This window comes from Cavia porcellus, unplaced genomic scaffold (genome assembly GCF_034190915.1).
Source record: "Cavia porcellus strain 051 isolate PalLab524CR breed Dunkin Hartley unplaced genomic scaffold, mCavPor4.1 scaffold_2, whole genome shotgun sequence".
Classification (NCBI taxonomy): Eukaryota; Metazoa; Chordata; class Mammalia; order Rodentia; family Caviidae; genus Cavia; species Cavia porcellus.
Window position 1 is genome coordinate 76,463,344 of NW_026947485.1, and position 24,256 is coordinate 76,487,599.

General features: G+C 39.1%; 1 protein-coding gene across 7 annotated transcripts in view; it reads right to left on the reverse strand.

Annotated features, from left to right (window-relative positions):
• The window catches only part of Armh3 (armadillo like helical domain containing 3), a 202,672-nt gene that overhangs the window by 87,540 nt on the left and 90,876 nt on the right, over window positions 1-24,256 (reverse strand). For all 7 annotated transcript variants that reach the window (XR_010046018.1, XR_010046011.1, XM_063244396.1 and 4 more), the window contains 3 exons: window positions 20,252-20,334; window positions 19,199-19,325; window positions 11,906-11,981 (listed from right to left, as the gene is read on the reverse strand). Coding sequence is in view for 5 of the 7 variants with exons in the window: in XM_063244396.1 (XP_063100466.1) it covers window positions 11,906-11,981; window positions 19,199-19,325; window positions 20,252-20,334 (286 nt within the window). In the remaining 2 variants the exon portion in view is untranslated. The remainder of the gene's footprint in view (window positions 1-11,905; window positions 11,982-19,198; window positions 19,326-20,251; window positions 20,335-24,256) is intronic.

Below are 24,256 nucleotides of genomic sequence, written 5' to 3' on the forward strand. Positions count from 1 at the left end.
TTCAATCAAAAGGCTGAGATTATATATGAATATCTTCCTGTATAGATATGTGAAATCATAAAATAAAGCTCTATAAATGTAATGTTTTCTGATTAAATTTCTTTCTGTTGATTTCTAATTTCATTTCAATGCAGTAGAAATTCTTTAAACTTATTTAGGTTTGTTTTATGGAAAACCAAATTAAGCCTAAAGCAAGCAGTTAGAAGAAAATAATAAAGTATAGTAGAAATTAAGGAACAAAATAGAAAAATAGAGAAACATCAATAAAACCAGAGTATTTCTTAAAATGACTGACAAATCTTAGGCAATACAGACAAAGAAAAAAAGAAACGCAAATTGTTAGAATCAGAAATCAAGAAGGAAATATTACTAGTGATTTATGTAAATAAATTACAAAGTAACACTATGAACAGCTGTATACCAATAAATTTGGGTAATTTAAATGAAATATTCCTAGAAAGACACAAATATCAAAACTGACTGAAGAAACATCTAAATAGGTACATAATAAGAGGTAGGAGGACTACTACTGAAAAAAATTACTACCTGTGAATATAGACCCTTGCTCTAATAATTTCTATCGAACACTGAAAAATGAATACCCGAGTACGTCACAAACTCTTCCAAAAAGAGAAAAGTCATCCCAACTCATTCTATCACACCAAGTATTACCCTGATACCAAATCAAAGATACCACAGGACAAGAAAACTAGACTGATATTTCTGTGGTTTATAGATATTAAATATGGATACAGATATTCTTAGAAAATATTAGCAAACTGAATCCAGACACACACAAAAATAATTATATCAGGGCTGGGGATTTGGCTCAGCAGCGTAAGTGCCTGCCTTGCAAGCACGCAGTTGTGAGTTTCATCCTCGGAACAAAAAAAAAAAAAAAAAAAAAAAAAAAAAAAAAAAAAAAAAAATATATATATATATATATATATATATATATATATATATATCATAGCAACCTAAGAATTAATCCTATTGCACAACCGTCCACCAACCCCGCCTTCCTCAGAGCTTTGCCCCCATTCTGACACTTAACTTTTCCCTCAGACGCTTTTGTTCTTTGGTGACAAAAATCTCGGAGCTGCCCATTCGCTGCGCCATTCACAGGATTCACCAAGGAGCAAGCTCTCCCTGCGAATCAGCGCCATGCGCGCCCGCGGCCAGCAGGGGCACAGCCAGACCCCCAGCCCTTTCTGCTGCGCAAGCTGGCAAACAAGAGCCAACCGCAACCCGCGCCTCTCGTGGAAACACAGACTGCAAAGATAGCTATGAAGGTGAAACGCAATCCGGTGCCTGCAGTGTCCTAGTGTTACAGTGACTTTGCAGGTGCACTGCCAGGGGTCGGCTCATCTATTCAGAGGCGAACCGTAGGCCTGTCGAGGGATCCCCTCCTGAGGGCTGTAGCCATTGTTTATTCCCTCCGTCTTGTTATGAGGTCCTGCATTGTTTCATTGTTTTGTTGGGTTGGGTTTTGTTCTGTTTTGTTTGATTTTGTTACATCTGATGCAGGAGCAGCTATTTCAAAGACAGCATGATATATTATGGTAGCCATTTTGGATTTACTATTGGCTTGTTTTGGAGTCCTTTACTGCATTCATTGTTTTGTTTTTATTGGTTCTATTCTGTTTTGTTCTGTTAGATTTTTACTATGCTTGAAGGTGTCTACAGCTATTTTGAAGACAACAAGAGGTATTATGGTAATTATTGTTGATTTTGTATTGTTTTGAAGTCCTGTATCACTTACACTGGTTTGTTTTGATTGGTTTTATTCTGTTCTATTTTCATTGGTTTTATCCTTTGGTTTTTTTTTGTTTTTTTTTTTTTTTTCTTTTTTTGGTACCAGAGATTGAACTCATGACCTTGTGCTTACCAGGTAAGCGCTTGGGCCACTGAGCTAAATCCCCGGCCCAGTTTTATCCTCTCTAAAATAAAATTTTAAAAAAATTATCCCAGGAATAATCCCCAGCCCAGTTTTATCCTCTCTAAAATAAAATTTTAAAAAAATTATCCCAGGAATACAAGGTTCATTTGGCATCTGAAAAATCAATCAATGGGGCCTGGGATTTAGCTCAGCAGCATAAGCGCCTGCCTTGCAAGCATGCGGTCGAGAGTTCAATCCCTGGTACTGATTAAAAAGAAAAATCAATAAATGTACCACAGTGCATTATATCCACAGAGTATGAAAAAGCCCACATAAATGGGCTGGTGATGTGGCTCCATGGCAGAATGCTTCAGCACAAACAACCACATGCTCAGCTCAACAAATTTGAAAAAGCCTGTGATAGCCAGGTGTAGAGGTAAATGCCTGAAATCCCAGCATTCTGGGAAATTAAGCAGGAGGATCTCAAGTTTTAGGCTAGCCTGGGCAGTTTAGCAACATAACAAGAACATGTCTCAAAATAATTTTTCAAAAAATTAACAAGGTGGAATGGAGCTCACAGCAAATGCCTAGGTTCAACCCCAGTTCTACAAAGCTAACACAAACAAACAGGCATGCAACAAAATTCAATAACTTTACATAATGGAATGGAAGGGAACCTCAGTGTGACAGAGAGCTCTACAAAACATCCACAGCTAAATGTTTTAAATAAATTAAAATAGAAGTGAAAACCTTAGAATCACCTATCATCCCTCTACACAGGGCAGAAGGATGACCATCCCCTCAGCTTCAGGCATATTCATTTGGGGTACATTCTTTTAAACAGTGACAGCAAGAAGTAGACTTCTTAGTTGAAAACAATAAAGCCAAGGTTGCATGGTCAAGCATCTCCTGAGGTCTGAAAGTGCTTTAAGGAACACAAACTCTGCCTACCCAAACTATTCTATTAATGACAACAAGGCATAGGCTGACAGCCTAAGTTCTCATATTGTTTCTGACATCAGTTTGTAAATAATACAATTTTGCTTCTCTGAACCCTATCAGATCCTTACACAAAGGACTGAGCAAAATCAGATATAAAAAGGGCTTGTTGTCTAGAGTAAGTCCCAGGTAGACCACAAGAAGTGAGGCCAGTAATACTCCCAAACTTGCACAGCCAACACAGCAAGTTTGTGTTACTTAATAATGACCTAAATCCACTATCATTCTCACTCTATAGCTAAGAAATGCAAGCAAAGGGTGATTTTAATAACCTGTTCGAAGTCAGTGGGCAAAATGAGATTCAAATTCAACAATTTGAGTCTAGAACCTGTTTTGTTTGTTTGTTTGTTGAGACAGGGACTTGATGTGTCGTTCAGGCTGGTCTTCTAGTCCAAGTTGGCCCCAAATATCCAGTGATCCTTCTGTCTCAGTATCCAAGTGTTGGGATTACAGACAATGCCTGGTTTGAGACTATAGTCACTTTCACTTAAAATCATAGCATCCTCAAATAAAAATGTTATTATTTCCTTACAAATATTTGGCTCTCCTAAACCAAGACTTCTTCACTGCCCTGTAGTTCACCAAGCCTAGCTATGACATAATGCAAAACTTGCCTCTGCAGCATAAACCAAGCTAGGGCAAAACAGGAGGTTATCCATTTGGGGTTTTGTCCCTAGCTGTAGTGTTAAGACATGAGGGGACCTGACTTTTAGGTAATAAGTAACGCTGCCAGTCACTGAACAAGCAGCAGGAGAGCAGCTTCATTCTGGTGCTTCACTGTAACCTGAGCAATGTTTTTCATTTTTTTTTCTTTCTGGTATCAGGAATCAAACTCAGGACTTTGGAGTTGCTAGGCAGGAACTTGTGCCAATGAGTTATATCTGTGGCCCATTATTCTCTCTAATAGTGGATCAACAGGGTCTGATGAAAGAAGAGTCATTACAGATAAACTCTAACACAGCAATAATCTGGACCTAACATCTACCTTGACAACACAGATGGCTGTGATATTCAAGGCAGTCAGCTTAACGCCTCTGCTCTTGTCCTTAATCACTTCCGTTTACCATAGGCTGTAATGCAAGTACTCTGGGAGGCTGAGGCATAAGAACTGCAAGTTCGGGCTGGGGATTTAGCTCAGCGGCATAAGCGCCTGTCTTGCAAGCAGGTAGTCGTGAGTTCGATCCCTGGTACCGATAAAAACGAAAAAGACAAAAAAAAAAAACAAAACAACAACAAAAAAAAGAACTGCAAGTTCAAATCCCAGTGCAGACAACTCAAATGACCCTATACTCAAGTAACAAGATGCTGTCTCAAAAATAAATAAATAAATAAATAAGGCTGGAGATGTGTCTCCGTGGCAGAGCACTTGGCTAGCATGTTCAAGGTCCTGGATTTCATCCCTGGCACAGCCACGAACAGAGTTGCAGATATAGACCAATGCTAAGGCAGTAGGTTGTTCAACCACCAGTACCAGGGGGAAAATTACAATAGGTCATATTTATATCTTTCTAGACTAAGTTACATCCTTGGACTGAAGTGCTTGGTCATCAAAGTATCCCCCCAACTCATCCATTCTAATGAGGCGTACAAGGAATCCAACTCATTAGAAAAGAGAGGAAAAGAAAGTGCTCTAAACTATATAACTGCATGTATTTTTAAGTGTATAAGATAGAAAATGATATCACAGAGTTTTATTGGATCATTGAACAGAACTGTTTGCAGTATCATTGTTGGAATGTCCACTCTACAAGCTTTAATTTTGTGACTTGAACAATTATTTCTAAGATGGCAATATGTAATCCATTAACTAGTGATTTCCTACTGCGCATTTTTTTCTTCTGTAAATCTGTATAACCTGTACCCCTTCACTGTTTTTTTTTCTTTTCTCCTTAAAAAAAAAAAAAAAAAAAAAAAAAAACGGAATCCAACTCAGGACCTCGTGCTTGCCAGGCAGGTGCTGCATCACTGAGCTAAATCTTGTATTCTCATTTTGATAAGGTTAACAGTGGTATGAGGCAAATATAGGCCAAGCAGGTGCACAGGCAAGTAAAGCTGGCAAGATTCAGGATGCTGAGACTTCACATTCCCTTCTCAACTCTAATTCTGCTGTCATCAACAGTGATTACTATCTGAAGGCTTCTTTTCTATGACATTCAAAGTCCTAAATATGCCTGTTCCAAAGGGTGTTATGCACAATAAACTCTCTTATCTAGAAAGCTAAAATTACACTGAAAGCTATTCTTGTTCTTTTGCCTCCCCAGTAAACTTAAAGCTTTCCTTTTTTGTGCAGTGGGTGAAGAGAAATAATGTAAGTGGCAGAAAGAGCACCAGGATCACCTCAGCACTGAACAGAAAGACCACAGAGCAAACAGAGACTGGAGGCAAACTTATTACATGACTTATTAGGATACTTAAAAAGAAACACACTAAATTAGCATTGCCAACCCCAAGCTTATAACCAGCCATAGCAATATCTAAAAAGTCATTCTTAGCCAGGTATGGTGGCATGTGCCTGTAATCCCAGCTCTTGGAAGGCTGAGGCAGGAGGACTGCGGCCAGTTTGAGGCAAGCCTGGGCCACAAAATGAGCTCAAAGCCAGTCTGAAGTATATAGTGAAACACTGCTTCAAAAAAAGACCCTCTTTTCATGAGCTATTTTATAAAAAAAAAAAAAAAAAAAAAAAAAAAGACCCTCCCCTCCAAAAATGTCATTTTTAATGAAAAACTAAACTTCACCTAAATAAATTCTACATAAGGAAAAATAAATTATCAGAGTTAAAACTATATCCACTTTAAGAAAATTACAGATCAGGAGAAAAACCTACTTATAGTGACCTGCCATTTCTTTCCATAAACAATTACAGAATAAGACTTTGAAATTGGTGCTAATAAAATGCTGACTAAGTGAAAAGCATTAAGATGCTACCCTGGAAAGCTTCATTAAGGACCTCAAATTACTTACTTAAAAGTTGTTTGGTTAGATGAAGGTCAGATTTTAGTCTAACATTATTTTTGACTAATTAGTTTAGTAATCAGATATTTTCCTAAACCACAAGACCTCATAAGGCGAGGCTGCTAACTGGTAGCAGGAAATATTTACCAAGGAAGTCATCTATCAAAACTTCTCACATTTCCCTTCCAGCCCTGCAATGAACCCTCAAAGTAGTCTTCCTTTGTGGATTAAATATGTAAACAGAGCTGAACCGACAGTTATAACAAAGAAAGGAACCTTAAAGGTAAAGCAATATCTTATTTTTTTATGGCAAAGTAATGAAACAACTCTCCTACGCTAAGGAAAAAACCACATGTTCCTTGTTGACAGTATCAAGTGTTCCAAAAAAATAGCACTTTCTAAGCAGCTGCATTTTAAAATCTCACAAAAGGATGAAACAGGAAGAGAAAGAGAATAAGCAGAGAGAAAAATTGGTTTTATTTTATTTTGAAAAGAATAAAACAAAAATAGAACAAAGCAGATCAGAACAGAACAATGCAAACAACATAGGACTTCAAAATAAGACAACAGGACATCAACAGTGCCTACCGTAATGTCTCTTATTTTCTACGGGATAACTGTCCATACCTTCACACATGTTGCATCAAGACTAAAACCAATCAAAATGAAGAATAAAAGCATCATAGGACTTCAAAACAAGATGATAGGAAATCAGCAATGGCTACCATAATGTCTTGTTTCCTTCAATATAGCTGCTCCTAGAAAAATTGTTTAAACACAAATAACTTTCACAATTAAAGAACTAGCGTGAGTAGGCTGTAAAAAACAAATGAAAAGACAAAATGAAATGACTGACACTTGAACAATTTAAGCCTCTAGCACAAGTGAATACTTTTAATTTCGGTACTAAATATTACCAATAAAGCAACCCACCATAGGAAAATTACAAGCATCACCCTGGACTTAAAAAAAGAAAAGACATTTAAACAAGATGCAACTCCAGACAACCAGATGTCCAAAGGCAAAGCCGGGGGCAATGAGGTGAGACAGTCTGAAAGCGCCCCCACCAGGTCTCTCCAAAGTGCTAACCACAAAGCAATTGAATGAGGCTCTGGAAAAAATAAAATCAGAAATAATCTCCAAGACAACTACCGAGATTACCAAATTACAAACCATGCTTAGTGATGTTAGACCAGACACAGACCAAAAAAAAAATAGATGAGCTTAAGCAAATTACAGAAGCACAGCATAGGATACAAAAGGAATCCATAAAGCAGATTCAAGCAGATATCCAGGACAATGAAAACTCCACTGGAAATATTCAAAGCAGATTAACCCAATGTGAGGTCGAGATCACAGATATTGAAGATGGGCTTGCAGTTAGTGGCCAGGAAAGGAAAGATTTCTCAAAACTAGCAAGGGACCATGAGAAATCAACCCAGCAGCTGCTAGGTAAGACAAAGAATAATTTAAGATTAACTGTAGTCAGTGAACAAGCAGGAGATATCACAAATAACATTTAAAAAATGTTCAAGGCACTGTGACAGAAAACTCTCCTCATAGAGAAAAAGAATTTGACATACAAATGAGTGAAGTATATAGGATTCCAATTAACGATGATCAAAAAAAATCTATAGCCAGGTATATAATAATCAAGATTCCAGAAATTTAACATGAGAATAGAATCTTAATCCCAGCACTCAGGAGGCTGTGGCAGGAGGATAGTTGCAAGTTCAAGACCAGACTAGGTTACAAAGTGAGCTCAAGGCCAGCCTGAACTCAAAAAAAAAAAGAAAGAATACAACATTAAAAGCTGTTAGGAAAAAGAAACAAAACACCTATAAAGGAAAGCCCATCAGAATCACAGCTGACTTCTCAGCACAAACTCTCAAGTCAAGGAGAGCTTGGAGTAAAGTACACAACTTCTAAAGGAAAACAACTTTTAACCCAGATTGACGTACCCTGAAAACTACTTTCAAAACTGATGGAGAAATAAGATACTTCCATGACAAAGGACATTGAGGAAATTTACAAACACCAAATCAGCACTCCAAAATGTTCTGAAGCACATTATAGAAAGAGAATAAAGACTACAGCCCCATGAACCCCAACAGAAGGAATCCACCAGGAAAGGCAAACAATTGGGGGGGGGGGACAATAGGAAAATAAAGGACAACGATAAGTCAATACATTTCAGTTATAATCATCAATGTCAATGGTCTCAATTCACCAGTCAAAAGACACAGACTGGCAGAATGGATCATGAAGCAAGATCCAACAAATATGCTGCATACAAGAAACACATTTAATTCAAAAAGAAATTCATAGACTGAGAGTCAAAGGATGGAAAACAATACTCTATGCAACAGGAATAGAAAAAAGCAACAAATACCAGTATACCCAACGATATAAAACAATAATGGACATGAAAAATCAAATGAGCCCTAACACAACTGTATTGGAAGACCTCAATATCCCACAGTCACAAAAAGACTTATCAACTAGACAAAGAAATCAATGATGATATATTAGAACTAAATCAAACTTTGGACTTAGAGGACGTCTATAGTGTTCCACTCTACAACATCAGAATACACATTCTCCTCAACTACACATGGGACATTCTCCAAAGCAGACCATATACTAGAGCTCACAGAACATGCTTAAGTAAATGCAAAGGAACTGAAATTAACCCATGCACACTATCAAACCTCAATGCAATGAAATTGGAAATCCACGCCAAAGGAAACCACAAGAACTTCAGAAACACATGGAAATTAAATAGCACCCTACTGAACAACCAATGGGTCACAGATAAAATTAAAGAAGTAACTAGACAGGTTTTACAGTTGAATGATAACAATACAACATACTAGAACTTTGGGACACAATGAAAGCAGTCTTAAGAGGGAAATTTATAGCAGTAAATACCCATTATCAGGAAAAATGAGCAAGTGCTTATGAACAATTTGAGCCTCAAATTTCTAAAAAAGAAAAGCAGGCTAAACCAAAAGCTCACAAAGGGAGGAAAAGATCAGAGCATAAATTAACTGGAAATTGAAAAAACAATATAAAGAATCAAAGAGTAAGTTCTTTGACAGATTAAATAAAATTGACAAACCCTTAGCCAAGCTTATCAAAAAAAAAAAAAAAAAAAAAAAGGAAAAGACTAAAAACCATGCAATTGGGAATGAAAAGGGCAAAATTACCACAGACTCTGTAGAAATCCAGAAAATCATCAAAACTTGTATGCTAACAAGATGGAAAATACAGAAGAAATGGACAGATTCCTAAATACAAATGAATTACCAAAACTGAATCAAAAAGATATTAAAATCTTGGGGGCTGGGGATTTAGCTCAGTGGCATAAACACCTGCCTTGCAAGCAGGCAGTCCTGAGTTGGATCCCCGGTACTGATAAAAAGAGAAAAAGAAAAAAAAATTAAAAAAAAAAGATATTAAAATCTTAAATAACCCAGTATCAATCAATGAAATTGAAGATGCAATTAAAAACCTATCAACAAAGAAAAGTCCAGGCCGTGACAGATTCACTGCTGAATTTTTCAAGAAATTTAGTGAAAAGATAACGCCACGACTTCTCAAACTCTTTATTGAAATTGAAAAGGAAGCAGTACTCTCAAATTCATTCCTAGAAGCATTACTCTGATTTGAAAGCCAGAGAAGGACCCAACTAAGAAAGAGAATTATAGACCAATCTCCCTAATGAATACAGATGTAAAAATTCTCAATAAGATACTGGCAAACAGACTACGGCAAATAGTCAAAAAGGTTATACACCATGATCAACTGGAATTCACCCCAGGCATGCAGGGATGGTTCAACATACATAAATCCATAAATGTGATACACCATATTCACCAAGCCAAGGACAAAAATCATGATCATCTCAATAGATACAGAAAAAGATTTTGACAAAGTCCAGTACCTATTCATGATAAAAACTCTGCTGAACTCAAGTTTTCGTGCTTCTCTCAATAGATCATGCTAAGCCTCCGCGAACCTCCATGGTAGCGTTGCTACAACTCTCCTGAAAGAAGGAATCAAGGTATGGAGAAAGCTGGGCTTTGCCACACAACTATTGTGGGGCCTGCCACCATTCACAGAATCTTTATGATTCAGTTTTCTTTTGGGTAAAAAGCATATTTTAAGAAGTATAATACATTCTACAAAGTTTGAAAATTAAAGTAGTATACGAAAGAAGAGCACCAGGCCTAACACTGAGTAAAAAGAAATGTCTGAAAGAAAAAAGGTAAACTTCTATGCTTAGTATCACCAGCATTCTTCCCTGATCTACATTTAGTGTGAGAAGATATAAAAACATTTTTCCAGTAATTGAGAAAATGGAATTGGCCTCTTCGACTTCCGGCATTTACTATAATTAACAACAATGAAAACCATGGATTACTCTCTACAGGAAGCTCATCAGATGTTTGAGAAATGAAAATAAAAGTAAAAGCCTGACAGAAGTTACACAAGGAGAAGGAAAGGGTCAGATTATAAGTATCTTCCTAAGGCTCAGCCCAGTTTTTTCTTGGCTACCCAGAAAAAAAGAGCCTGAAAATTTAAATCAGCTGCTTTATGGCCCTTGGGAAAAATAAGCACAGCAGCCAAGCCAGAAACTACTGAACTGAAAAGCAGCAAAGTAGGAGACAAAACAAGCAAAGAAAATTGTGGTCAAGGAAGCAGGGCCCAGACGGAGCAGTGTCTACATAAACACATGAATAAATACACATGACAGAAAGTATACCCATATGGCACAAGCATTTGCTTAGCAAGTACTAAGTCAGAAGTTCACTTTCTGGCACAAAAAAAAAAAAAATTAGGCAAAACCTGTGCGTCATTCAAACACTCACATTTGTCATACTTGCCCTTGGGTCACAAAGGGGTATTTTGGAGAAGACAGTCTGTAAGTCCTGACTCTTACAGAAATTCATTTATCATAAAATGTCACAATGTCTGGATTATTTGCTATGCAGTTATGCATTTATTTGTGAGATTTATAAAATTGTGTTCTGCACCAAAATGTCTCTAGGGACAGGTAAGGCAATCCAACCCAAGCTATAATCTTGTTAGCACATCACACCTCATGCTCCCTCATCCCAGCCGCCTAACACACACATTTCACACTCGGCCTCTTGGTCCCCACATGTGCCAAACACTATAGTAAATCACTTTGGGGACAGGGCATTTTGCCTTTAAAAAAGAAAGAAAGAGGAAAAAAAAAAAAAGATATGGAAGCAAACACTGCATCCCAACTCTGCTGCACATTAGAATCTATACCAAGTTGTAAGTGTGCATTACTGTTTCGAGAATGTCTGGCAAGGCTTACATCTGGAGCTAAACCAAGCTCTCCATCTGTTGGATTTGCCTCTTTTACTCAATGTTAATTTTTTCAATTGTTTGCAAAACCAATTTAATAACTGTTATGAAAATGGAAAATTATAGGCACAAAGGGAGCAAAGAATGAAAGAAAAGTCACATTTAGGTTTCACAATTCTAAAATCTCCTCTTAATTCCCCGACAGCTCACTGCTGTATCTTAGCAGTGCTTCCTCAAGAGGGACCAACTCTATCAATGTGGTACTCTGTTAACTGCTTCGCTCTGTCCTAAGTAACCCATGATGACTTAGCTCCATAGACTGTACCTGATTCTGTTTACTACAAATAGAAAAGGCCATGAATAAAAACATCAAAGTTCTAGATTCCTGTGAACCATGCACTAAAATTGCAAAGAACAGCAGAAATTTTCAGAGAAAAGCCTTCCCATAGCTTATGCACAAGATCCTATATGCTGGCAGCTAATATGCCTGAAAAGGGCTTACAACCAACTCTCAGTAGAAGATTCACAGAACCGCCAGCACTTTGAGCTATTTTAATACAGCAAAGTGAAAACCCTGTATATTTCTGCTTTTCTTGATTCAGTATAACATTTTTTCCACTCCTACAGATATCAAGGCTTAAAATAATAGTGCTTTTCAGTGCATTCTACTTAGAAAGATATAGTACAACTAAGGATGACCCATGGGTCTCTGAAAGAGAAATTTTCAATCCTTACCTGATATTAACCAATGCATGGGTCACTTTGCTAGCTGCTTCCTTCCACTGGCCTGCATTGGTAGACAGCCTCAGGACTGTAAAGAAGCAAAGAACACAGATCTGTCAAACTCTTCATAAAAACACAAATATGAAGAATAAATACATACCTCAGAATAGTACTATTAGAATAACCAAACAGCAGCTATGCCAATCTTTGGTTAAAAACATTGTTGCTTTAGGGAGAAATATAAGGGCTTATAGAACTCATTCAACAATTTTCTCTGGGAATTTTTTTCTCTAATCTCTTATTTTCTATCAAAATACTCCACTTCTTTGCCTTGGGGTCCTTCCGCCACTCCTACCTGACACGATGCTAACAAGGTTCCAACACCTAGTTTGGTTTTCTTCCCAACACTTACTTTTTAACATTCATTTAAAAGTTAGAATAGGGTAGGAATGTACGGGAAATTTGGGTATCATACTTGCCATTTCCCTTGGTCAGGGCTAAATTAGTGGAAGTTAGTGTCCTCTCTTGCTTTCTATAATGAAAGGGGTAAATACAAACAAGACAAATAACCTGTTATGGCTTATGTCTAGACGTCCCCCCAAAGCCTCAAGTGGTCATAAGGCTTTTTCAGAAGTAACTGATTCTAGAGTATGTGGTACTGAGCATAAGGGTGTGTGATTAGTGAATTAATCCACTGACTGACTTGGCACAGTTCTGGCTAGGACTTAAGGGTGTGAGAACTACACAGCCCTACAATGGGCACCCTACATACAGTATAAGAAACAGAAAGTCTTGTCTTCCTGACTTACTGCTTTTGCTGCCTTCCACCGCCATGAACTGTTGCCCTCTGCCATGCATCACTCTGCCTTAGAGCCAGCAAACTATGGACCAAAACCTCTACAAACTATGAGGTAAATAAACCTTTCTTCCCTTAACTTTGGGCATCAGGTATTTTGTCTCGGCAATGAGAGAAAAGAAACTAGGACACAACCTTTCTGGTTAGGTATAATCATGTTTGAATTAAGAAGTAATCTTTTAAAATTAAAAAAAGAAGTAATCTTTTATTATGCTGCTGACTTAATTGAATCAACAGGAAGACTCTTCTCTGTCTGACCAAATTCTCTTTTCCAAACTTACTCACAGGAGGAAAGATGACGAAAATACAAAAAATGGACACATCCTCCATGAACTATGATCTCCAGGGCCATGTATTAAAGTAACTATGCAGCTGGTCCTGGCAGTGCCCACAGTCCTACCACTCTGGGAGACTGAGGCAGGAGGATCACAGTATTCAAGCCCAGCAGGACAACTAGTGACTTAGCAAGACTGTCTCAAAAAGGGCTGGGATGTAGCTCAATATAAAGGCCCTGGATTTAGTCCACAGTAGTAGGAAAAAACAAAAACAAAAACAAAACCCTGTACTATTTAGACAAGAGATCAAAAAAACACAAGTGCTCCTTAAAACAACAAGCACCTGCTGGTCACTTCAAGTGTAAATTTTAATGAGTGACAAGTTAATAAGAGGTAGAATTTACTATCTATATGCCAGGTGCATTAGACACAGGTTATACAGAATATAACATACAGATGAAAAAGCTCAAGACTCAGAGGACACAAGTAGTTGGTTAAAGTCAGTTGCTCAAGTTCTAAGTGACAGAACAGCAATTCGAACCTGAAGGGAAGGACCCCAAGAGCCTGTGCACATGCAGAGAAGTGAGTGAAGAGCATGGTCTCTGAAGCCAGGTGTCGGGGTCAGGTGTAGCCCCTGCCATTTACTAGAGAATGATAGTAATACCTATAGGACATGGTCATTTGAGAACTAAATGAGTTAGTGCACATTATACTTTTATGATTAGTATCCCTCACAAAAGCTAATTTATTTTAATAGAGTACCTTCCAAATAAATGAATAAACGACATAGACAAGACATTCCCAAAGGAAAGCAAAAGGGCCTATCATTAAGAAACAAGTGCCCATCTGCGTAGGAGCTTCACCTCTGCACACCATCATCTTCTCCTCCTGACCCACAATTCCCAAGAAGCACAGCAGCAGCAGCATTTCTATACCAGAGATAGCCATGGCTGTGATGGGAAACAGACTCATTTGGCAGGTCTGTGTTTGTTCCAGCAATGCCTCAGTTTTATAAACACATGCAATTTATGGCACAGAAGACAGAATGGAAATTAGAATGCTGCTTTTCTAATTTATAAAACTTATTGCAGAGGCACTTGGGATAGTTTTGAATTAGAGCTCTACAAGGTGCAGTCAGGCTCTACTCAGTGTATGTGCAAATTTTTCCCTGTAAGAAAGAAAATTATTTTGGCAGGTCAGATGTGTCTTTTTCAACTCCATTATTTCAATGTTTTCATTTCCTACTAGATTTCCTAGTAGACCACAAGCTCTTTAATGACAGTGTTATAGATTAAAAACTGGTGGTCAACTTAACGCCAGTGGAATTAAATCACCATAAGGAAAGCTGCCAGCATAGATAGAAACTTGAAGAAGGAGAAGGGAGGCATTGAGGTTTTGAGGCATTGCGGGTTCTCCTATGTGTTGCTGTCTGAGCCATTGGTTCTCCTGGAGAAGCTCTGGTCCTCACATCAAGCATTGCTTCCTGCCTTTGGAGGGGAAGACGTGTGCCGCTTGGTCTCCAGGATGAACTCATCACGCTGGCTTCCTAGCACGTACCCAACTGTACTTGTCATCAGAGGAGCTGAGGCCCTCTGTGTCGCTGAGGATGGCTGTAGTGCTTTTCAGGACAGCCCTGGTCTTTGTTGTGAGTGTCACTTCTCGGCTCCAGCGTAAAACCCTCAACCCACCAGCACAGCTCCTTCACCCTGCTGGCATGGACTTTCTAGCTTCCACCACTGACCTTTGCCTTCCCAGCACAGATCCGTAAAAGAGACTGGCTTGAGTCCTTCCTGTGGGCTCTGGACCTTCAATTGGACTTGTGAGAGGCACTGTCATGAGCTCTGGGTCTTCACCTGGATTTGAGGGACATTGCTGTGGGATTCAGACCCTTGGATAAATAATCTGTGTCTTTAGTATTGTGGATAGATTTCCTGCATTTTCTTGTGTTAACTCTGGGTGACCATCATAAAATAATGTTATAAATTTCATGTCCTGATTTTAATTGTTCTCTTCACAACCCCTGACTACAACAGACAGGGACCTAAATATTTATGGAATTGTTCCAAATCTCACCTCCTCACATTTTCAGAGAGGTCTTGTACTGGGTTTGCGGATCATTTCTCCAAAACACCGTGCCAGTTCTGTGTCTTAGTAACAGTAACCCAGACAACCTCATCAATGCATTTCCTTTGGAAAATTTTTTTTTAGATTCTTTTCTAAGCTACCAAATTAAAATACATAATTTTTCAAAATGCCCTATTTGCCTTAAACTAAAGCAATCATTTATGTATAAAAATATGGTACATAAAATAACATTATGCAGTTGTTAAAAGAGACTTAACTACAAAAATGTAGAACACAAAAATTACAAAAGATGAACTAGAGCCGGGGATTTAGCTCAGTAGCTGAAGCACTTGCCTGGTAAGCATGAGGTTGTAAGTTCGATCCATAGTACCCAAAAAAAAAAAAAAAAAAGACAAACTAGAAAAATACTATGATTATATGAACTATGCATGCCTGTGGGCCAATGTACAACAATGAAAAGAGTTGTAGCACTGAAATTAAAGCCTAATAAGGCATAAAATGTTTACCAAGCTTTTCCCTTAGTCTCAGTAATTGTTATTTAAATGAAAAACAGCTCGAAGCATGTTATATATTGTTCAGAGTAGCTTCTGTTAAGGATCCTCTTATTTGTGGACTTCACTACAGTAAAATGCCACAGGAACATCATCAGTGTGCCTCACCTATGACAAGAATCTTCCTGTTGGCTGGGGATATAGCTCAGTGGTGGCAAGCACAAGGTCATAAGTTTGATCCTTGGTACTAAAAAAAAAAAAAAAAAGAAAGAAAGAAAAGTATAGAAAAGAAACTTCCTGTTCTATCCATGATGGGTTAGCATCATAGTATGCCCGCCTCCTTAAACAATATAAAACAACGGTTACCAGACACTGGACAACAAGCAGTTTGGAGCTGTAATCCCCAAGAGGGGAGAACATCCAAGATACACCTATGGCTACCCCAGCTTATGGAGTGAAGGAGTTTCCAGGCTACAGGGCAGGGAGAAAGAATCCGAACAAAAAAATCTTGCCAAGTTGAAGACACAGAGATCAGGTTTGTGGAGGTCCAGGCATCTGGAAGGAACAGGGCAGGGAGCTGGCAGGGAAAGATTCTGAGAGCTCCAGGGATCTACAGAGGGGTCCCCTTATTACTCTTACTGAACACTGACCTATGCAATGGAAAAGGCAACTAGCCAAGAGTGAGGAGCAAAGAACTACCGGGAAGGAGGAAGAAAACAGTTCATGCTTCCACCAGACAGCCGAAAGACCTGGGGTATCAGGTAGACTCTACAGATGGGTACTACACTATAATTAGGCCAACGTAGCCTACAGTAAAAGTTGCTTTTGACCTGTCCTCAACCCTTAAAAGCGAACCTTGAAAGTATCAACCTGATTCCACATAACATAAACACATGGCAGAACAATGCCCAAGCTTATATAAAGGAACATCAAAAAAACCCAGCATTCATACCGAAAAAATCACAGTATCTTTCATCCTCAAGCAGAAGAAAAATTGAGCAATAGAAATGGATTGCGGTTGCTAAGAATTGGGAGTGGGCAAAGGAGGTGACTTCACAAGAGCAAGGAAAGAATTTTGGGGATGATAAAACTCTGATCTTCATTTTTATGATAACTATGCTATTATACACACTTGTCAAAACTCAGAATTTTACATTCAAAAGGATGAACTTTATTGCATATATAAATTATGCCTCAAAAATTTAGGCCAGGCGTGTGGCACACTCCTGTAATCCCACCATGCTGGAGGCTCAGGCAGGATGATAGCTGAAAGTTCCAGGCCAGCCTGGGCTACACAGTGAGTTCAAGGCCATCCTAAACTATATAATGAAACCCTATTTTGGGCTGAGGATTTAGCTCAGCGGCAAAAACACCAGCCTGGCAACCATGAGGTCGTGAATTCAATCCCTGGTACCACAAAAAAGAAAGAAAGAAAGAAAGAAAGAAAGAAAGAAAGAAAGAAACCCTATTTCAAAAACAAAAACAAAAACAACTAGAAAATGTGTTTTACTCAGCCATGGTGGTTCATGCACATGATTCCAGCACACTGAGCAGGCAGCTGAGACAGGAAGCTGACAAAGCCCCATCCTGGCAGTTAATGACTTAGTAAGGCCCTGTCTCAGAACAAAAAGGGCAGTGCATACAGCTCAGGGCAAAGATCCTGGGTTTTTCAGTGCAGCAAAAAACCAACTAACCCAACAACCTGAGGCCCTGTCTCCAAATAAAAAGGGATGTATAAGGATACAGCTAATTTGCCGAGATGTTGGGCTCAATCCTCAACACCACAAAAATAGAGAGACAGCAGGGTATGGTAGCACACACCTATAACCCCAGCACTCAGGAGGCCGAGGCAAGAAGATCACTGTGAGGTTAAGGCCAGCTTGGGCTTCATAGTGAGTTCCTAGCCATCTTCAGCTACACAGTGAGACCCTGACTCAAAAACAAACAAAATGAGAAAAAAAGCAGGGAGACTGGGGTGGGACTGATGTGACAACTGGAATTTGTTATGAGGGGAACTGATCTGATACTAAAGTTGTTATTCTGAATGAGAAAGTGAAGAAATAGGAAAAGTGTACTAATTTTCCTATTGATTAAAATAGTTTAAATAAAGGCTGAGTATGGTGGCATATGCCTGTAATCCTAGCACTTGGGAGGCAGAGGAAGGAGGATCACTGTGAATTCAAAGCCAGCCTCAGCTATCTAGCTATCTAATGAGTTCAAAACCAGCCTGAACCACGGAGCAAGACCCTGTCAAAACAAAAAAAGCACCCCAAGTTTAAATCAGTTTTCAGATACTTGAGTTGAAAAATCTTACTAATACAAGGCCCTGTTCTCATGGTCTAAAACATCATAGCAAACTTATATAAATGGGCTTCTTAAAAGTTTTCTTCTTTACCTTTCAAGCTCTAGATAGGATTCTCAAGACTCTTTTCTTGGACTTCCAGGGAAGTCTTCAAAAAGTAATTTATACTCACTATGGTTGCAGAGTAAAATTTTCAGTGAGCTAATAACTAAAAAATTTTGATATAATCTCCTGTTTTTGTTTTGTTTTGTTTTGTACAGGGAACAGAACTCAGGACCTTGCTTGTTTGCCAGGTGCGCGCTGAGCCTCTGTCATGGTTTAAGTCTGTGTCCCCCAGGCCTCATGAGTTTGCATTGGGTATTTGTGATTGGTTCATTGTCTAGTGCTTGGATTGATGGTGTCAGTGCTCCACCCACAAAGGGGTGGAGCCACAATTCACCTGTAATGGCAGGAAGAAGGTGTGTCTTGCTCTTTCCTTGTTCCTGTTTGCTGTTTGCAGCAGCCATGAAAGGCGGCCCAGCCATGCCCACCTGCCTGGGAGCCAACTGAGTGTGGACTGAAACCTCCAAAAACTGTAAGAAATAAACCTTTCCTTTCCCAACTTGGGCATCAGGTATTTTGTCTCAGCGACAAGTAAAAAGTAACTAAGACAGCCTCTGAACTACACACCTAGGGCCTCTTTCCTTTTCTTTTTTTTTTTTTTTTTTTTTTTTTTTTTAAATGCTTTTTTGGTTTGTTTTGAGCAGGATCTCACTGTGTAATTTGGGATGGCCTTGAGTTCATTATGCAGCCCAGGCTGATCCTGAACTCATGATGATCCTCCTGCCTCTGTTTCCTGAATGTTGGGATTGTAGGTGTGCACTGCCATGCCCAGCTAATGCCCATTACTTCTTGGAAATTATGCTAAAAATACCCAGGTACACTAAGACTCTTAAAAATTCTGTGCTTTCTCAAATTACATAATGCCTCTTTGGGAGCAAAGCTCTATTTGTCACCATCAATTCCCACCCACTCTTTTAATCCCTTCTCATTGACACTCACTGAATCCACAGGCTTCTCCATTCTGTCTTTTCACACACATCAATGAAGGTTGCTAACCAGCTTTCCACTGAGATGAAATCTAAGCTCCCCCATACAAAAGGACTGCATATGCTTTCTTATTGCCTGAGAAGAGAGTACTATATTTCTGTGCCTAGTAATAGCACCAACCAACTAGAGGAAAACTTTTGTAGCATTTATCTCTTACAAAAAACAAACAGGGGATAGAGAAGGAAAAGTGAAAAGAAAAGAGCTTACCCATAGAGTAGAGGTTGTCAAAGCTCTGGTGCATGCGAATAATCTCATAGTAAAGTTCATCATAGCTGCTGGGGGTCGGCAGGAATGTGTCACCATATGTGATAAACATGTTAAACAGGTTCACAATCTAAAAAAGAAGCAATAGTTCATAAATAGACGTCAGGCTATGAAGACCAAACAAGTATTATCAGTGATATGCCAAAGTCACCTCCGGCTGGCTTACAAGAATTGGTTGTGAAAATTTCAAGGATTTCATAAAACAGTTACAAAACAGAGCCCTTTTTAAAACCCACTCATATAAACTACTAACTAAATTATATTAAAATGAAGGTAATAAATATTCAAAATATATCACTTGCCAGCATTTTCCATCTTTGAATGCGATATGCACCTGAAACTATTCTGCAGCTCTTGCCCCTGGCAGTGAGAACACCAAAGGACAATGTGCTACCTCTCCCCATTTGGTGTGGCTCTGACGTCATACTGACAGCTCACAACTGGCTGTTGGGCAAAGCTCTATAACAGAGATCAGTCAGTGCTACAACCAGGATCTTCCCCACCAAGTGCTGAGCATTTCTGAATGGGGTAATCCTAAGATAGTAAAAAGACAAAATGGCTTCCTTCTACCCACAAGAACCAGTCAGATAAACTGGCATTGCAGTGTCACTCAGAAACTAAAAGCAGCATGATGGGACCACTCCCCCGGTGGGACGCCTCGAGAGGCTTTGCTACAGGGACTGTGATAGCGTGAGGCCGCAGCTAGGACCAAGGCCACTGTCCACACCAGAGATCTGCCTACACCCACTGGGCCAGGTCACCTCTCAGGAAGAAAAAGAATCCCAGGTTACCACGCAGATGAGAGTGACATTCTGACCCCAGAGGAAAACAGACTTGTTCCCTTTATATTTAAATATATTTATAATTTATATATATGTATATATATATATATGTATGTATATATATATATTTATATTTAGTTTCTCTCTTTTAAACCAGTGGATTTCTGCCTTAGCCCATGGCTTCAGAAAAAGAAATGTTTGTTTTGTTACTCACCATAAGGGTTAATGTAAAAATGTTGTGTTTGGCCAAAAGAATAGTTTCATTTGACATAAGGAACTTCAGCAAATTTATCAGGGCTTTAAAAGAAGAGAAAAAAAAGACATCAACAAACTATTCAAAATGTAATTAAGTTACAGGAAGCAGAATAGTTCTACAGAAATCTCTAAGGCTAGAATAAGTAAGCCTCAGCTACCATTTTCTTACACACATTCATTTTTATTAAAACATAACTATACATTTATTTATGGGATACACTGTGCTATTTCAACACATGCAGACAGTGTATATTAATCAAATCAGGGTCACTAGCATTTTTGCCTCCTAATCATATGTTTTGGGGAAGGGGTTGGCATTTGAGACAGGAGTCACTTGGTGAACTTGCTGTGTAACTCAGGCTGGCCTCTAACTCTTGATCTTTTGTGCTCATTCTCCCAAGTGCCAGGGTTATGGACATGTGTCATCAGCCAGGCTCCTCCTCAGCTCTCTATATTTGGAGGTGTTGAGCTCTTCACTCCTAGTTCTTCATAAATGCATAATGGGCTTCTGTAAACTGCAGTCCTCGCACCACGCTGTGGAACACTAGCTATCATTGCTTCTATTCATCTTTTGGTATCCATTATCCAACTTCCCTCCATCCCTCTCCCTACCCCAGCTTCTAGTAATCACTATTCTACATTCAGATAGATTTTTTTTGCTTCCAAATCCAAGAGAAAATACGTACTGTCTTGTTTATTTCACTCAACATAGTCTTTTAGTTCCACCTACTTTACAGAAAATGTCAAGGCTTCCCTTCATATGGCTAAAGGATATTCTACTGTATGCACACATACTGCACTTTTAAAACCCAATCATCCACTGATGAGCACCTAGGCTGACTCCACACCTCAGCTACCATGTGTAGGCTGGAATAAACATGGGACTACAGTATGTCTTTGATACGCTGATATCATTTCCTTTGGTCATACATCTACAAGTAGGATAGCTAGATGACATGGTAGGTTTTAGTTTTTCTGATGAACCTTCATACTAATCTCCATAGTGGCTGCACTAATTTATAACCTCTGCAACAGTGCTTTAAGTATTTTAAGCTGCATATAGTAGAATATGCCTAGAATTCCAGCACTTTAGGATGCTGAGGTGGAAAGATCACAAGCTTGGGCAACTTTTCAACTTTGCCAGACCTTGCCTCAAAATTTATAAAAAACAAAAAAAAAAAAAAATTTTTTTTTTTCATTTCTAAAAGAAAAGGCCACAGGTATATCTTGCATGTGAAGGCTCCAGGTCAGTGGCAGTGAACCTACACCTATGGCACTTGTGCCTCAGAGAGCCATGGTATCACTGAAAGTTCCCCATTACTAGCTGGAGCAACACAAAGCAAGCACCACAGCACAAAAAAACCATGGAGCTCTGCTTTCAGGGGTATGGATATGGTTCAGTGGTAAAGCTCCTGGCCAGCAGGAGTGAATCCCGTGATTCTATCCCCAGCACCTAGAAGAGTTCTCTTTTTCCTCTCTCCTTTTCAGGGTCTGTGGTCACCTCTGCCCTACTTCTGTTTTTCTTTTTGTAATGCTGAAAACTGAACCCAAGAGTGCTTTCCCGTTGAACTACATACTAAATCCCTTTTAGTTTCAGTTTGAAGCAGTCTCTTTGGACTTGAGATTCTCCTGCCTCAGCTTTCCAACCCCAAGTAGCTGTAACTAGAGGCATAAGCCTGGCAGACTTGTCTTTTTAAAAATCTTTTTTTCTTTTTTTTTCCTTTTTATCGGTACCGGGGATTGAACTCATGACTGCCTGCTTGCAAGGCAGGCGCGTATGCCGCTGAGCTAAATCCCCAGCCCCTTTTTAAAAATCTTTATTAGCACATTTACAGAATATAATGACCACATTATTGTGGGGAATTGATACTGTGATATGTACATAACATATCTCAATTCTTTTTTTCCCTTTCTTTTTTTGTTTTTGTTTGTTTGAGAAAAGGTCTCACTATGCAGTTCAGGCTGGCCTTAACCTCACTTTGTAGTCCAGGCTGTCCTTGAACTCACAGCAATCCTCCTGCCTCAGCCTTCTGAGTACTAAGATTACAAGCACACTCCACCACTCCCAGCTTTTCCCCTCCAGTTTTTAAAATCTTTTTCCTTTTTTTTTTTTTTTTTGCCAGCATCATATTTATTTTACAAGTATGTATCAAGTTAACTATCATAAACACAAATTAACAGCCAGACAAACAAGCCAAAAAATATACAAAACACATAAAACAATTATACTAAAACAAGTTAAAGTTTTAGATACAATGACTATGCTGGGTTATAATAACATTTTCCTTCCTCTCTCTCTCTCTTTTTCCTGTTAAGACTTTTTGTCTTTTGGTAACAGCTGTTCTAACTAGGATGAGACAGGATCTCATTGAGCCTTTGATTGGTTTGGTGTGATTTGGTTTGGTTTTTTGAGACGGGGTCTGCTGTGTAATGCAGGCTGGTCTTGAACTCACTATGTAGCCCAGGCTGGCCTCAAATTTGCAGCAATCCTCTTGCTTTAGCCTCGGGAGTGCTGGGATTACAGGCATGCACCACCACATCCGGTGCTTTTTCTTCTTGATAGCTAATGATATTGAGCATTTTTCATATATTTGTGGGCCATTTGTATTTCCTCTTTTGAGAAATGTCTACTCATATCATGTGCCCAGGGTTTTTGTTTGTATTTTGCTGCTGGGGCAGAGCCCATGGTTCCACACATATTAAGCACACCCTCTATCACTGAACACATGCCCAGCCCTGCCCATTTTTAATTGGATAATTTCATTATTCAGCATTTTGATTTCTTTATATATCGTAAAACCAATCCTGTCAAATTTTGGGAATGTTTTTTCCAATTTTGTAGGCTGGCTCACACTCTGTTTCCTTTGCTATATAGAAGCTACATAGTCTGACATTTGACCATCTCTCTTTTTGCTTTTGGGATCTTTTATCTAAAGCCTTTTGAAAGGGAAATTAAGGATCAAGGATGTAGTTAAGGGGTGTAGCTCTCATCTCATACTGGTCAGGGGTTCAATTTCCAGTACTCCCCAAGAACAGATAAGGGTAGTGCACTTAAAGAAAGTGCTTTCCCTGCAACATGTCTATTTATCTGCTTGTGTAAAGTTTTAAAAATCTACTTCTTTTTGCTCCTACTTAAACAGCAATTAAACTGAGCAATGTGACTAAAACTGGCATCTTAAGGTTTCCACATTTGCTCCCACTTGGTGATTTCCCTATCTCATCGCTCAAATTGACAGGAAAGGGTAAGAGTTACCATCCTGCTCTGACTGCCAGCATCTATTGTCAACCTGTTTGAGCCATGGACCTGGGTAAAACATCACAGCCTAGAGGGCCACTGACCATTCTGGTTGTTCACTGGATGTGGCATCCACGCTGTAGAACCCACCAGACTCCTACCTCCCACCCCCCCCATGGGGGAGGAGGCTGCAGAAAGAGAAAGACAAGTCCTTTCTTATTCTAGCTATTTAGTAGAAAGTGCAGCTTATTGTGTTCCCTCCTAACAGTGACATTTACTGAACTGTTCTCTCTGCCTGGCAATCCTTAGTGAGGGGAACGCTAAAACCCAAATAAACTCAATATAGAGAGTGACTGTCAGGTTCCTAAGTTAACAGTACAGCTTCAAAGAGATTTTTGCAAACAAACATTAAGCCATAATAGAACTTTTCAATTGTCTCATACTCACACATAAGATATCTGTCCATGCACAAGTGCCGCTGCTGTACGTATCTTTGCAAGTGTCCCTGTGCCTACTGTCCTTGACAAGAAAACTATACAGAAGGGTATCGGCAGCTGCAAGCAAATCTGTGCCAGAAACCTGCCTCCTTCCATAACGTCCCAGACAAAACAAAAACCACAACAAAAAACCGCTAACCTCTCCTTCTCTAAGACCATATAAGCTGCCTCACCAGCTGTTACAGTTCACACCTGGATTCCCCCAAGCCTCATGCATTCAAAGAGAGAGCTT